The 17,866-nt window shown below is 34.4% G+C and overlaps 1 protein-coding gene across 1 annotated transcript in view; it reads left to right on the top strand.

Moving 5' to 3' along the window:
• The window catches only part of LOC110918042 (carotenoid 9,10(9',10')-cleavage dioxygenase 1), a 61,946-nt gene extending 49,342 nt beyond the window's left edge, over positions 1-12,604 (top strand). The window contains exons 11-17 of the mRNA XM_022162434.2: positions 9,973-10,157; positions 10,283-10,421; positions 11,571-11,670; positions 11,740-11,841; positions 11,917-12,168; positions 12,226-12,337; positions 12,424-12,604. Of these exons, the coding sequence (XP_022018126.2) occupies positions 9,973-10,157; positions 10,283-10,421; positions 11,571-11,670; positions 11,740-11,841; positions 11,917-12,168; positions 12,226-12,337; positions 12,424-12,453 (920 nt within the window). The 3' untranslated portion in view covers positions 12,454-12,604. The remainder of the gene's footprint in view (positions 1-9,972; positions 10,158-10,282; positions 10,422-11,570; positions 11,671-11,739; positions 11,842-11,916; positions 12,169-12,225; positions 12,338-12,423) is intronic.
• Positions 12,605-17,866: the final 5,262 nt, after the last annotated feature.

The raw sequence follows: 17,866 nt of genomic DNA, 5'->3' as shown, positions 1-17,866 counted from the left end.
AATGTAATGACCATCGTTTGTAACATTCGGTTTACCTATTTAAGTAACCAAAATCTATTTTGGACTCTAATTAACTCTCATTAAACCTTACGTTTAAATGGGAGTTATCCTATTATGCGTACCTGGCTTGGATCATTATATTGACCCATTTAAATACCTTGTCTCAATAGCCGCTAAGTAATATCGATGTAAATAACCACTCGATAATTATTTCTGTAATCATGCAACTCAACAAACCATTAGTCGATATTATCAAAAAGTGATATTTTCACCTTTTGACCCGTTTGGTCTAAGTGACCAATTATATTAGCGAGATGAAGCTTTTTGCCATCTCGTCTACACGACTCGCTCCGGTTTACACCGCGCGGTCATTTTAATTGTAAATCACCTCTTAACGCGTTTTGGCCTATTAAGGCTTACGAAATAAGTACCTTTCAAAACCAACAATTATTGTCAACGAGTGACCAAATTACAATTTTACCCTTATTGGTTATCATGATTTACCTTATATGATAACCCTTAAAAGTACATGTTTCATTCGTCATAATATGATTGAATTACCGATTTAACTCATTTTTAACCATCAATATGGTTTCTTATCCTATTTGGTTATCTTGTTCCGTACAACTACACGCCGGAACACCATATCTCAATTAGGCATTTATCTTATTCGTAATCAATACAACAAAAGAACATTCTAAATATATGACTAGTGTAAGCTATAATTACCTTGTAGCCGAATTATGCTTTTCCTCCATTCTTGATTTGTTTGACCCGCTCCTTCCTCCAAGCTTTCACCTAGCTTGTTACGCATCAAACTATCATCATATTTCGTAAGATGGTTAGTTTAGTCATTGTCAATCATGACTATTACATCTTACGTATTTTCTATCAAAATTATCATTCGATCTTATTAAAGGTCGGTTTGACTTTATAGAAGTCAAATCACCATTTAACACATATGATTGCACTATCAAGTTCACAAGACTCAATTAGGCACATTATCCACGCTTAGTGAGCATCATCTTTTGAGACGCCAAATTAGCTAACATGTCATCTAATTCCTACCTCAAGTAATAATAAATCAACATGTAATTTCAGTTATTACAAGCATATACACACTTTGACCATCATAATCGTGGCTTTAACTCTAAGTCAAGACCCACTTCTAGTTACTTATGAACTCTTTACAAAATCTCTAATTTGTTCAAGTAGTTCATTCATATGAATTAATATGATGTTTACACACATCAATACAACATCAATTTCATCAAATTAACAAAACCCACTTAGCTCATACTTGGTTATTTGATTAATCACTAGTTTATGGCTCAACTCTACAAGTTTGCATCTAGGGTTTGTTCCTAGACTTGTACCCACACTAATATCACTATAACATTGAACATTCATGCAAGAAATTTCGTTCATGCATGTTCATCACAATTTCGAAATATCACTAAACATCAAAATTCCACATACCTTGTGATCCCCTAAGCTTGGTGATCACGATTTTATTAAAAGCCCCAAATTCTTGGCTTGATTTCTCCTTGATTTTGATCAATTTTGTGGATTTAGGGTTCACTTGGTAGAACCCCTTTTGGCTCCTGGGAAATGTCGACCAAACACACACTGAAGTGTATGTTTTGGTGTTTTGTTTTAATTAAATAAAACTATTTTCAATTTTGTCAAGTGCAGTCCCCTCACTTGTTCAACTTTTTATAAAGAGTATTATTAATCAAGTTTCATTGGCATTTTAACAACATTCAATTAACTAGGTTGATATTCCTAGTTACTTGGCGGGTTCGGGGAAATCACATCCTGTTTCTACTTTAAGTCCCGTTAACTCGGACCTTTTATATACTTTGTTTTTCTCAAAGTATTTATCCTCCTTTTAATTAATATTAGATTTATTTATTTAAATCCTAATATTTACCGGGTAAATCTTTACCACTAACGGTATTTTACCCGTCAGTAACATTAACGGAGTTTGATTACCAAACCCGTTTTTGGGGTGTTACAAGTGTACCCCCCTTAAAGAGGTTTCGTCCTCGAAACCTTTTCTTACATAATTCATTGAGTTTAAACTCAATGTATTCGATCTGAGAAATCTTTTAAACATTACTTATACTTTTAACCATTCGTTAGTATTACCAGAAAAGTATGGTAACATCTTTTTGGTTACTAATTGTCTACATATCTCATACGACATAGTGCAACTTGAAATAACGTAATCTCGTTATTTCCACTAGTTTAGTTAACTTAGCGATATCCATCGCTTCAATATACTATCGAATTCTTTATGAATCCGTTACTTTGACCCGTTTAAAGGTCTTTAGTGAAATCTTTCACTTTTTGCAACAATTTCTTTTGTTTTCAAATTTATTTATTCGGTTCAGTTATACCGAATCCACCGCTTACAAGCAAACCAAATTTCTTGATTTGAATTGCTGACCTTAACCGGTCTCACTAACTAGACTTATTTGTCCAATTACTTTTTACCGCTCGCTTGGTTACAATGTGATTCTACTTCACATTACATTTCTTAACCGTGATCGTGTCACATCATGTTTAATTTATATCAACCTTTCATTTCCGAAAATATCACTTTTCGAATATATCGTCTTGCGCCTATCAGTGTCAAGACTTGAATCTTTCATGCTTACTATTCAAATTCCTATCAGAATTTATATTTGTAAAAATGTTATTTCTTACTAAAACCGAAGTTTTAGTTTTAGGATCCTTTTCTTTAACTTTTGTCAATTATCCATACCAGGATATTGGCAGTCCATAATTTATTCTTTTACAGTCTTAGTTTTATGCGGGAATTCTCAACTGACTCCCTCGCTTTATCTAATTTAACCCGTAGGTTTTTATCACTTAGCCTTATGGGCTATTTTATTAGACCTTCACCTCTTTAAGGCGAGGTCCTTATAATCTATTTCTTTCTAGTCATGACTCGTGGGTTGTTTTAGTCTCGTAGACCTTTCATTTATTTATAACCCTAAAGGTTATGTTGATCCCGTAGATCACTCCTTACGCATGTCATTCTTAAAATACATGTTTGGTGTCAAGGCACCCTGTTTTTGTTCGAGGAATCATTTGGTTTCAAGCTTAGGTTCCGTTAATCTTGATTGTAGTTTCGCGGCTACAATTGTTTTCTTTCGGACAATTTTCCGACTTATGACTTCTCACGTCCTTTATGCGTCAGTTCTTCTTATGCTTACTGTTATTTGATTTGCATATATTCTTATTTGGTTATGTCCCATTACCGGGCTCATTACTCTTTTGCATTTAACGCTACCTTTATCCCGCTTGCGTTTACTCATGTCGTTCGGCATGATATTATATTCGACCCGTTCAACTTTGAAATAGTTGAACATAATTTATTCAAAATTTCTATTTACATTATCTTGTCATCTTTTAGTTATGACTCAAAACCCGAGTCTTTTAACTTTCCATCCGAGTTCCCGTTTCTCGGTCTACGCATGTGTTTAATTCTTACCCATCAACCAGGTGTTTTACCGAAGTCGTTATTATTGCAACCCTCCCGGTATGCATTAAGACCTCGCTTCATTTTTATATTCCGACCTTGTCTTCAAATTTGACGTTTTACAAAAACGGCCCTTTAAGAGGCATATTTGCATTTTCCGGGTTCGAGTGCAAGTACACTGCCTCCCAATGCATATCTTGATCATTCTACATGTTTATATTTTTCGGGTTCGAGTGTAAGTACACCCCCTCCCAATACATGTCTACATCATTTTACATGTTTGCATTTTCCGGGTTCGAGTGTAAGTACACCCCCTCCCAGTGCATATCTTAATCGTTTTACATGTTTGTATTCTCCGGGTTCGAGTGTAAGTACACCCCCTCCCAATGCGTACCTTAATCGTTTTACATGTTTACATTCTCTGGGTTCGAGTGTAAGTACACCCCCTCCCAATGCGTACCTTAATCATTTTACATGTTTACATTCTCTGGGTTCGAGTGTAAGTACACCCCCTCCCAATGCGTACCTTAATCATTTTACATGTTTACATTCTCTGGGTTCGAGTGTAAGTACACCCCCTCCCAATGCGTACCTTAATCATTTTACATGTTTCTTTGTCCCTTCTCTCCGGCTCATTATCCTAATATAATACGCTTCCGTCACTCAGTTGTGCATTTACATTATGATCAAAGATTTTGCTTATCTGATTCATTTGGGTACTTTTTAATTTGTCCCACTCACCCCGTCCTTACTACATCGGGTGTAAGCGTGTCCATCATAAAAGTTCATGGTATCATGTGTTCACTACCTACTTGGCCAGAGTAGGCGATCAACACATGACATACATGACTCTTTTATAACTTTCACATCACACCCCATGTAAGTAATACCTCTATTTATTTCTCTTGGAAACAATATCCTGGATAGGTATTCTATTCAGGTTTTTCCAAGTTTTCAATCTACATATGCAACTATCAGTTTCTACGTATTTGTTGGATATTTCTATTCATGCAATAATTTAAACGTGCACCTGGTAAATGCTTGCCCTAACGGGCTTTCTTGCCATTACTTATTTGCGATCGTTGCGCGATTTAGGTCCTTAGTGAGCATGCTTTGCTTGTCATACTTTGGACCGTCCATCGTTATATCCACAATTTGTTAAACTCTCGCTATCTTCAAATGCGAGTGTCCTTCAATTAAAACATTTACAAGAATTAATAACATCAGCTTCAATAATTGCCCGTATTATAATATAAGGCTTTTCTACTATACGCATCAACGCGTGTAATCTCGTTGACTAAATCTATTCTATATCGTTTTTATTGGTGTAACGTGTATTGTACGATAACCATGTGTGTTGTTCTCAACACTTTAATGATACTAAACCATTGTACTTTCCGTATTTGCGATCAAGCCTCGAACCGAACACTTTATTCTTTTAACCTTGAGCTCTGATTACCAACTTGTAAGACCCTAATTACTATTTAACGGTTTTTCATGTAAATACCAACAATTAGATGTGTAATTAAGACTACACATACTATAAAAATACAGGTTTATTAAAACTTTTACAAATAATGAGTTATTCAACATAACGTGATTAAATCCGTCGTTTAAAATTTACGACGAGGCAATGTGCGGAAGCATGTATCTTTATCGTGTTCGGTTCTTCGTTGAGCTTAATCGTCTTCCGGCATCCAAAATGTACCTACATTTCATAAACATGAAATGCTTTAGTCATACGGGGTTTAAAACTTGTTCAAATGGGGTTTAAAACTTGTTCAAATGGGTTCGCAAAACAAAACTCAACAAAATAACTAGGCGCTATTACGGTAGCCACCGTAAGTTACGGTAGCCACTGGGCATTTAGGGGCTGCCGTAAGCCAGTTGAGATCTACCGTAACTTACGGTAGCTTCTGCATTATTGTTGCTGCCTTGCTATTTTGACCCGTTCATGTGCAAATCAAACAAACGGGTTTATATGCTCCCTAAACTCATGAAATTCATAATTTTATTATCTCCTATCATACTAGGTTTAAGTTACGAGTTTCTTACGTATTTAAAACCCGTTTACGCTCAAGTGCTTATTTTGACCCGTTAAGGGTATTTAAGCACTTTCAAACCTAAAATCGCATTCGATTGCTTCTAGCATTTCATTACCACATTTCTCATCACATAATCTTCCACCACAACTGTATTTATGGTGGGTTTAATGTGGTGATCTATATAAACCAAATTTTACCTCTCGAATCATTATTTTACGGCAAAAAATCAAATAGTAACGTTTGACTAACGTATTACCTCTTTCAGCTTCTACACTTCTTCTAAATATTTATCGAATCATAAAACTTGTTCCCAAACAACCTTTAAGGGTTGTTTGCTTAGTTTAACTTATAAGGGCGTTTTAGTCCATCTTGGCCCTTTATTAACGATGAGGGATTACTGTAACCTGTTTGACCCATAAGCCTTCTTTTTAATTATGATATTATTTGAAAGGTCAATAGGCCTTTCAAACGTAATGACCATCGTTTGTAACATTCGGTTTACCTATTTAAGTAACCAAAATCTATTTTGGACTCTAATTAACTCTCATTAAACCTTACGTTTAAATGGGAGTTATCCTATTATACGTACCTGGCTTGGATCATTATATTGACCCATTTAAATACCTTGTCTCAATAGCCGCTAAGTAATATCGATGTAAATAACCACTCGATAATTATTTCTGTAATCATGCAACTCAACAAACCATTAGTCGATATTGTCAAAAAGTGATATTTTCACCTTTTGACCCGTTTGGTCTAAGTGACCAATTATATTAGCGAGATGAAGCTTATTGCCATCTCGTCTACACGACTCGCTCCGGTTTACACCGCGCGGTCATTTTAATTGTAAATCACCTCTTAATGCTTTTTGGCCTATTAAGGCTTACGAAATAAGTACCTTTCAAAACCAACAATTATTGTCAACGAGTGACCAAATTACAATTTTACCCTTATTAGTTATCATGATTTACCTTATATGATAACCCTTAAAAGTACATGTTTCATTCGTCATAATATGATTGAATTGCCGATTTAACTCATTTTTAACCATCAATATGGTTTCTTATCCTATTTGGTTATCTTGTTCCGTACAACTACACGCCGGAACACCATATCTCAATTAGGCATTTATCTTATTCGTAATCAATACAACAAAAGAACATTCTAAATATATGACTAGTGTAAGCTATAATTACCTTGCAGCCGAATTATGCTTTTCCTCCATTCTTGATTTGTTTGACCCGCTCCTTCCTCCAAGCTTTCACCTAGCTTGTTACGCATCAAACTATTATCATATTTCGTAAGATGGTTAGTTTAGTCATTGTCAATCATGACTATTACATCTTACGTATTTTCTATCAAAATTATCATTCGATCTTATTAAAGGTCGGTTTGACTTTATAGAAGTCAAATCACCATTTAACACATATGATTGCACTATCATCTTTTGAGACGCCAAATTAGCTAACATGTCATCTAATTCCTACCTCAAGTAATAATAAATCAACATGTAATTTCAGTTATTACAAGCATATACACACTTTGACCATCATAATCGTGGCTTTAACTCTAAGTCAAGACCCACTTCTAATTACTTATGAACTCTTTACAAAATCTCTAATTTGTTCAAGTAGTTCATTCATATGAATTAATATGATGTTTACACACATCAATACAACATCAATTTCATCAAATCAACAAAACCCACTTAGCTCATACTTGGTTATTTGATTAATCACTAGTTTATGGATCAACTCTACAAGTTTGCATCTAGGGTTTGTTCCTAGACTTGTACCCACACTAATATCACTATAACATTGAACATTCATGCAAGAAATTTCGTTCATGCATGTTCATCACAATTTCGAAATATCACTAAACATCAAAATTCCACATACCTTGTGATCCCCTAAGCTTGGTGATCATGATTTTATTAAAAGCCCCAAATTCTTGGCTTGATTTCTCCTTGATTTTGATCAATTTTGTGGATTTAGGGTTCACTTGGTAGAACCCCTTTTGGCTCCTGGGAAATGTCGACCAAACACACACTGAAGTGTGTGTTTTGGTGTTTTGTTTTAATTAAATAAAACTATTTTCAATTTTGTCAAGTTCAGTCCCTCACTTGTTCAACTTTTTATAAAGAGTATTATTAATCAAGTTTCATTGGCATTTTAACAACATTCAATTAACTAGGTTGATATTCCTAGTTACTTGGCGGGTTCGGGGAAATCACATCATGTTTCTACTTTAAGTCCCGTTAACTCGGGCCTTTTATACTTTGTTTTTCTCAAAGTATTTATCCTCCTTTTAATTAATATTAGATTTATTTATTTAAATCCTAATATTTACCGGGTAAATCTTTACCACTAACGGTATTTTACCCGTCAGTAACATTAACGGAGTTTGATTACCAAACCCGTTTTTGGGGTGTTACAGATGATTTAAAACTTTTCATGTCACGCCTCATTTTTTCGACTTAAATCGGCAGGGTGTGAATATAAACATACACATACACCAATACATATATATATATATATACATACACAAAACAAATATACACACATTCATATTCGTATATATATATATATACATACACACATACATACATACATAACGCACACACGTGCATATACATGACATACACACATACGTACATGATAGTGTTTCTTCACAAACTCACATACACAAATACAAGTATACCTATATGCATACGTACACATAGCTGCATACGTTTAAAATTTAAAATAGAGTTAAATGCCCGGATAGTCCCTGTGGTTTGCCCTTTTTTCACCTTTAGTCCCTAACTTTCTAAAATTACAGCTATAGTCCCCAACTTTTGCAATTTCGTTCCCGGATAGTCCCTGGCACGGATGGGGGTTAGTTTTTTATTTAAATGGGTTAGGAATGACCAAAATACCCTTATCATTTAAATATAACAATTAAAACATTATAATTAATTATTTTTAAAGATAAGTGGGCCCACCATCTACCAGCCCACCCACCCCCTTCAACCCTCTATGTCTGATCTCAAACATAAAAACAAATTGCTTAAATTTCTTTAACCCACCATCATCATCAGTACGGTCTTCCCCCTTTTTGCACTTCATCCCTTTATATTTTGCCCTAAAGGAACTAATATTGCTAGTTTATGGCCAAGAACAGTATCAAATGCCAATTTTTTTTCTTTTTGATATCATAAACCTTTTGTTGCATCCATCATCTGTAAACTCTGATTTGCAAGTGGGTGATGGATGTCGAGAAGAAGAAGATAGGGGTAGGTTGTGGGGCCCACATGAAATTTGACTTATTAATTAATTAGATTTTTGTTTTTTTATTTATTAAATGCCCGGATAGTCCCTGTGGGTTGCCCTTTTTAAGGAAAGGGTATTTTTGTCATTTCACACCTCTTAATTGAGAAAACTAACTGATGTTAGGGACTATCCGGGAACAGAAATTGAAAAGTTGGGGATTATAGCTGTAATTTTAGAAAGTTTGAGACTAAAGGTGAAAAGGGGGCAAACCTGTACTATCCGGGCATTTAACTCTTTAAAATAAGAATAATGATATTTGTTGTTTCCTACACATTGGTGACAAATACTAACTTTTCGTCGGAAATATGTCACAACTTACGACAGTTTTGTGACAGAATTATTAAAAAATAAGCATTTTATCATTAATGCATAGGAAACTACATGATTGTTTCCTACTTCTTTGTGACAAATCTAATGAAAAATAAACTTTTTGTCAAAATGTGTAGGAAATATAATTATTTTTTGTTAATAAACTAAATTTAGTATTATTTATAAATATATTCGTGTATATCCTTGTTATTACATGATTGTTTCCTACGCCTTTGTGACAAATCTAATGAAAAATAACTTTTTGTCGGAAATGTGTCACAAGTTGTGACTCAATTCTGATGGAACGTTTAAATAAACTAAAAAATATAAATATTTTGTCACAAATGTGTAGGAAATATAATTATTTTTAATTATTATACTAATTTACTATTATATATAAATATAAAAGTGTATATCCATGTATTTATTTTTAATAAAATTAAGTAATATGACTTCGTTGTCGGAAATGTGTCGCAACTTGTGACGAATTTCTGACGGAATGTTTAATTAAACTAAAGAATAAATATTTTGTCACAAACTTGTAGGAAATGATTTAATAATTAACATTTTGTAGATTATTTCTAACAAATCTGTGATGCAACTGTCAATTAATTAGGATTCTTTTTTATTTTCTGTCATTGTTGTGTCACAAATTTGACATGGAATTTTGGGAAAAAATTGTAGGAAATTTGTCACACATGTGTTTGAATCTGTGACAAAAATAATTGTGTAGGAAATTAAGCACTTTTCTAGTAGTGTAGAACTATTGTTCGATTCTATAATTTTATATCATTCTTAATGTAGATATTGTTTTCAGGTGAGATGTTTGCGTTTGGATATTCACGAACACAGCCATATGTCATGTATCGTGTGATTTCAAAAGATGGTGTCATGAATGATCCAGTGCAAATAACAATTCCAGAATCAATAATGATGCACGACTTTGCGATTACTCAGAATTATGCAATTTTCATGGATCTGCCTTTGTACTTTAGACCAAAAGTATTTTATTATATTTTAAATCTTAGCTATGTGTTATGACTCTATAGGGGTTGTTCTTTTTCTAATTAAGGGGTTACTTAGTTAAATTTACAAACGTAAAACTTGTATATTTTTGTTGTTTTTAGGAAATGGTGAAGGGTGAAAAGTTTAGTTACCTATTTGATCCAACCAAGAAAGCTAGATTTGGCATACTTCCACGGTATGCAAAGAACGAGCTCCAAATAAAATGGTTTGAACTTCCAACTTGCTTCATATTTCACACTGGTGAGTTTTATTTTTCTCTCTGTTTATTTCATTTTCTGCTGTTATGAGGTAGAGAGGAAGCAAGAATATAAACGAGAACACTTTTGAGAGGAATTATGTTAAAAGCCCATGATCTAGTGGTCTGGTAGTATGGTGATTTGCCCCATAAAAGTTGTATGGTCTCAAATCGTTACAAGTTCAAGGTTAGGTGGTATTTAGATGTAAATATATTGGTGTTCAAAAAAGAAAGTTAAATGTTTAAATGGTTATATCAAGTAGGGCTGGCATATCATGTCAAACATGGCCTGTTAAGACACGAACACGGAACATGTAAACTCGAACACGACACGAAACACAAATACGACCACGAACCTGATAATAAACAGGTTACATGAACACATGTTAAGACATGAAAAAAATTATCAATGTATCATATAACTTTTAAAGACACGAACACGACATGTTAAGACACGAATACGCCGTGGAAGGGTGGAGTGTGGACGTCAACCATAGAGACCCACGTAGAGTTGAGATAGAGATGTGGCTGTAAGCTGCGATGTTTGACGTTTCAAAATTAGGGTTATGTTTTTCCTTTATTCGGGCCGCGTATATCAAACTCCACCCCACTTCCTATCTTTTTTAAATAAAAATTATTAACATGTCTTAGCAGGTGCTTAACATGTTAACAGGTTTTTAACCTGTTTAAACACGAAAACCAACAAGTCTTATCGTGTTGACCTGTTTATGACATGAAACCCTGTTAAGGGTCAAACATGAACCCGTTAAGGTCGTGTCATGTTTTCGTCTAAAATTGTCAGCCGTAATATCTAGCCTTCATAGAAAACATGACAAATGGAACCAAATTTTAAAAACTGAACATATGTCTAGTTATGAAATTGACTCTCTAAATAAACACAAAAATGCCTAAATCAAAGATTCACATAATTTAACAAAAAGGAATCCAATCAAACCTCATAAAAGTTACTTCTGTCCTATAGTTGGGACAAACTACCTAAAGCAAACAATTGCATATGATCCGACATATTGAGACGTTCCAGTCCACTACATATGGATCTGTGAAAAGTCATAGCTTAAATTATTCTCTTTTTATATTGTGCCTTTTCTAACCCCCTAGCTTCGTTTACTTGTATTAACCTCAACCTTTACCAGCCAATGCATGGGAGGAAGGAAATGAAGTTATTTTAATTGCATGCCGGCTTCAAAATCCAAATTTGGATATGGTTCCAAGCAACAATTTCACAAACGAGCTGTAAGTCTCAATAAAGGTTAAGCACAACCATTTAATTAGTAAATCCAAAATTAAAATTTTGCTTTTCAGGTATGAGATGAGGTTCAACATGGAGAGTGGTATAGCTTCTCAAAAAAAGCTATCAGAATCCGCTGTTGATTTTCCCAAAGTCAACCAGTTCTACACCGGCAGGTAATAAAACATTATTACAATAACAAATTCAACACTACTTACTTTAAAGTTTAAATAAATTATATATGATTTCAGGAAACAACGATATGTGTATGCAACTAAGCTTGACAACATTGGAAAAGTGACGGCGATTGTGAAATTTGATTTACATGCAGAACCTGAAACTGGAAAAACAAAGATTGAAACCGGAGGAAATATTCAAGGAATCTATGAACTTGGGCTAGGTATATTTGGTTCAGAGGCCATTTTTGTTCCTAATCAACCTGGACGGGATTCTGAAGAAGATGATGGTTATTTGATTTTCTTTACACATGATGAAAGCAAAAGGTACCTATATTCATTTTATTTTAGTCGTTATGAAATTTATGTGATTTTTGTTTGCAGGAAATCATCAGTAACAATAATAGATGCCAAAACAATGTCTCCTAATCCAGTTGCAGTCATCCCATTGCCTCATAGGGTTCCATATGGTTTCCATGCCTTTTTTGTCACAGAGGTAAGTGAATTTGATGATTATTATTTTCTTCTTTATATCGTCCCAAAGTTATTATTTGTTTTAATTTTTTGTGATTTTTGAAACAGGAGCAAATTCAAGAACAATCAAAATTGTGAGTTGTATGAAGTATTCTTGTTTGTTCCTAAGCATTTATTGGCATATAATGTTAAGCACCGAATTAAACATTACTATTAGTCCTAAGTATGTAATTATGTGTCACATTAGTATTATTTAGTCTGGCTCACATAAGGTTTTGGCGCCGGTTTATTACCCACCAATACCTGTTAACATTCAACATATGCAAGTTTTATATTTCTAGTGTTATTCGCTCTCTACTAAATATAGTTTTGTGTTTAAAGTGTGCTATGCTACCTATTTACAATATTACTAGTGTTATTCACTCTCTACTAAATATAGTTTTGTGTTTAAAGTGTGCTATGCTACCTATTTACAAAGTGGTATCAAAACTATCCAAGGAAGATCAAAGTGAAATGGTAGATAAGACATAATATAGAAAACGAATTGAATGCTTACGATATCATACACATTACTAGAACAGTTATTACATATGAATAGGATTTATATGCAAATACATGGAGAAACCAAGAACTACTCACATGCAAGTAGCAAAGCATCTAATAAGATATATTAAAGGAACATTGGACTATGGTATATAATACAACAAAGGGAAAATAATGATCTATTGGATATAGTGACAAGTGTAGATCCTAATGATGGAAAAAGGAACTACGAGAATGAAATGCTACTATAATGATGTACCTATAACTTGGGCAATTCATAAACAAACGATTGTAGCATTGTCATCATGTGAGTCAGAAATTATGGTACCTACATCGAAACATGTCAACCAATTTGATTACAAAGATTATTAAGTGAGCTAACTAAATAAGAACCAAGAGAGGTAACTTTACGTGTTTACATTTATTCAACCAGACAACTCCTGAAAAACCTAGTATTTCAAGGGGTATCAAAGCCCATTAACACAATATATCATTTTATTCGATAGTGCATAGAGAATGGCCACATACAAGTCGAGCATGTTAGTGAAAAACTTCAAATGGCAGATATGCTAACAAAGACATTATCAGGAAGCAAGTCCGTTGATATGAGAAGCTTAATTAGAATCAAGAACCTATATGAAGTACTATTGAACTCGAGGGAGAATATTAGCATAATTACTTGATTATGCTAAGTTTATTATTAGTGTGACAAAATATATAATTAATGTAATGATCCACGTATGAGGTGGTGAAATAACTACCCTATTTATACAACAAACATAGGTTGATGAAGAGTCAACTTTAATAAGAGACTTTAATTAGACATAAAATGTCTAATCATGAGTTTGGCCTTCAGTTAGGGACATAGAGAGTCTCATTTAATCATTTCACAAAATTCCTATTCAGCACATTTCCAATAATCCTCCACATGACTAGATAAAAACACACAAAATTCCCAATGAAACCTCGATAATTGAGTATTGCAGGTTAGGTATGTGTTACCTTTGAACCTTTCTTTGTGAAACATACTTCGCCTCCTAGCGGTTTGTGTAGGTGATAGTACACTTCACACAATACTATCCTTAGTCGGGCCATCCCCTCACTATCGTGTCCAATAATGGTCTTGGAACACTTTCCTGATAGTGCAAGAGCTCTAGGAATTGTGTCCGACAAATTCATTCGAAACGACCCACTCCTCTCTTACATATGTGATTTTCCTTAAATCATTAAAAACCTAATGGTTATTTTACACAAACCGTTAACCATGTATTATTCTTAGCCTCACATTTGTCACTTATCATTAAAGGAATGGACTAGGATGTATTTAATTAAATACCATTTTATAGTTTAGGGATATATAAACAACCATATACACTAGCTTATATATAAACATATATATTAGCTCAGCCCCGCCAGTGACCACCCTTAGACATAGGAATTAGTTTAGATCTTGTGATCTCTGGTCAACTAAGTTAGGTTTCCTTCACACAACTTCTATCCATGAGCTTTAGTTGTTGGAAATCGTTGTACCTTTTAAATTAATCATTTATTTAGTTATTAATAACACTTATTAATATAGAGCGAAAGTGTGTACAAACTTAAAATATTATAACTATCCCACCAGGAGTCCCAGTTACATTCGTATAAATAAATAATAATTATAAATAAATAATAATTAACAAAAGGGGGTTTAGAGTTTTCTAATGCCACAAAGGGGAACCGGTGTGGAACCAATGGTTCGAGATAGAAATTGAACCAGTTTGAAACCGGAAATCGGGTCAGTTCAGCCAATTTCGGTCCCTGAACCGGCTTTTTTGTTAACCTCTACTAACCGCCATCAATGTGACCCTTACAGTCTCACTTATTTAAAAAAAAAAAAACAGAATAAAGCTAGTGAGTTCATGACAAATCAACTCATCAAACAATTTAAAGCGAGTTTGAGGGCATTACAAATATCATAAATGCACTCCAAATCAAACCTAATTCAGTGATCATCAACACATACGAATGCACCATAATTGATAACATATATATGTACACCATGCAGTCTTTTCGCGACTAGTCATGTGTCGAATTCAATTTCCATATAGTTACGATACCAACTATATTTATGTATCCCCCAAGTTGTTACTATCACTTTTAAATAGCAGGGTTATAATTGTAAAATAGGAAAGTTCAGGGGTTGATTGTGTCAGAACTATTGTCAAGTTGGTTAGTTAGTTAAAAGTAGTTAGTGAAGCACTTATGTTAGTTGTAATCAAGTATAAGTAGCTGGTTATTAGTGAGAATGAGATAACTTTGATTGTGTGATCTTCTTTCTGTGTTTCTATTCTCATTTTCGAAGATAACAATTGGTATCAGAGCAGTCAATCCTCGGCTAGCTCTCGATTTAATCAGCTCAATTTCGATTCATTTCATTTGAATTTGATCCTTGTGCGGTCAAATTCTGTTCGACTTCGATTCCATTCATTTGAATTTGAGCATTGTTCGATCAAATTCTGTGCGATTTCATTTCAATTTCACAAATTGATCATTGATTCGGTCAATTCCCTTCTTGAAACCCTAATAATGTCAACTCGTAATCAGACTATGGAGCAGAGAATGCAGGATCATGAAAATTCAATGAACAAATTTGCTGAAAATTTGGCGGCCATTAAGAATCAAATGGAAGCACAAATGACGAAGGTTCTGCAAAGTATCCAATCAATGGGAACATGTCCTGCTTACAACAATGCTAACAACAAACTAACTAAGATGGACTTTCCTAAATTCAGTGGAGAAAATTTGGAAGGATGGTTATGCAGAGTAGAACATTTCTTTGCTATAGATGAGACCTCGGATCATCTTAAGATCAGAATCGTAATCGTTCATATGGAAGATATGGCAATTTTGTGGCTCCAATCGTTTGTTCAATCCAGAGATGGAAGTATAGAAGGTATGACTTGGTTAGAGTATAAAAGTTTTCTTACTGCTAGATTTGGGGTATTTTTGAATCAAGATGCTATGGGTATATTAGCATCTCTTTTGCAAACGGGATCATTGAAAGAATTGTGTAAAGAATTTGATTTGGCTCTCACTAAGGTTTCAATATGTGATGAATATGCTGTCAGTCTCTTCTTGAAGGTTCTTGAAGGCTGTAAAGCCTGAAATTGGATATCCAGTAAGGATGTTGAGGCCAAAAAGTTTGCATGAAGCATATATGTTAGCAAGAATGCAGGAGGAATCTTTAAATGCTACCCAGACTAATAGAAGTGTGATGAGGGGTATATATAACAATACTATAAGAAGTGGAGAGTCTAATTCCAAACCAGTTCTCACAAACAATGCCAATAATCTACCCTTATTACCTGCCCCTTATAGTAAACCAAAACCCTTAAATTCAAGGAAATTGACACATAAAGAGATTGAGGAAAAGAGGGCAAAGGGGGAATGTTTTGGATGTACTGAAAAGTATGCTCCTGGTCATATCTGCAAAAATAAGCAGCTATTCTCTATTGAATTAATAGAGGTAGATGATGATGATCAAGTCAATCTTTCTGAGATAATGTTGCAAGATATTCAAGAGGCCAAGATATCTTTGAATGCCATAATAGGGGTACCATCTTTTTCCACCATGAGGGTAAAAGGGTCAATTGGTACAAAATCTTTGCATATTTTGGTGGACTCAAGTTCTACCCATAACTTTGTAAATGTAGATTTGGCTAGGAAGATGAGATGTCCAGTTAAGGAAGTTGGTTCACTGAACATTACTATACCTGATGGTAATCAAATGTCTTGTAATCAGCTATGTGAAGATTTCAAGTGGGTCATGCAAGGCAATTGGTTTGCTGCAGATGTAATGTTGATTCCTTTGAGCAACTATAATATGGTTTTGGGAGTGCAGTGGTTGCAAACTTTGAATGATATAGTATGGAATTTTAAAAAGTTGACCATGAAGTTTAAGGTTGGAGAACAATGGGTAGAATTGAAGGGAGTAGAAGCTGATACAGTTTCTTTGTGTTCTACTGAGAAGATGGAGCATATCTTAAGTGAAGGAGAGAGTGTAGCAGCAGTTCAATTGTTCAGCCTAAAGACTGAGGGAGGTGATTGTTTCCAACATACTGCTAAGATAAATGATGGCAGTCAAGATGGGGCACTAGTAGCTTTACTCAACAAGTTTGCTGATGTGTTTGAGGTACCTACTACTTTACCACCTAAGAGAGATTGTGATCATAGGATTATTTTGAAAGATGAGAATGTAACAATCAATCAGAGGGCCTATAGATACCCTGCTGGACAGAAGGATGTGTTAAAAAATTAACTCAAGAATTGTTGGATTCTGAGGTGGTCAGGAATAGTAAAAGGTCTTTTGCTTCACCTGTTGTGTTGGTAAAAAGGAAGGATGGTTCATAGAGGTTTTGTGTGGATTATAGACAATTAAATGAGGCAACAGTAAAGAACAGGTTCCCTATTCCACTGATAGAAGAATTGTTGGATGAGTTAGGGGGGCTACTATATTTTGCTGGATTTGAGGGTTGGATATCATCAAGTTAGGATGGAGGAGAGTGGTGTACATAAGACAGCATTTCAAACCCATCAAGGCCTGTTTGAGTTGGTGGTCATGCCATTTGGCCTGACAAATGCTCCTGCTACATTTCAGGCATTAATGAATGCCACTTTTAAGCCGTTGTTAAGGAAGACTACCTTAGTCTTCTTTGATGACATTTTAGTTTATACCCTACTTTGAAAATAGCATATCCACGATTTGGAACAAGTTTTGGAATTATTAAGAGCAAATTCCCTAGTTGCTAAAAAGTCTAAATGCTCTTTTGGGGGTTCATCTGTGGAGTATTTAGGACATATCATATATCTGGCCAAGGGGTGAAGACTGATCCACGAAAGATTATAGCAGTCCAACAGTGGCCAGTTCCTAAGAATTTGAAACAATTAAGGGGGTTTCTTGGGCTTGCAGGATACTACAGAAGATTTATTAAATCTTTTGGAGTCCTTGCGAGACCTTTAACTGAAT

Source organism: Helianthus annuus, chromosome 16, assembly GCF_002127325.2.
Source record: "Helianthus annuus cultivar XRQ/B chromosome 16, HanXRQr2.0-SUNRISE, whole genome shotgun sequence".
Classification (NCBI taxonomy): domain Eukaryota; kingdom Viridiplantae; phylum Streptophyta; class Magnoliopsida; order Asterales; family Asteraceae; genus Helianthus; species Helianthus annuus.
Note: the sequence above shows the minus strand (reverse complement) of the source record. Positions and strands in the feature narration are given on the sequence as shown.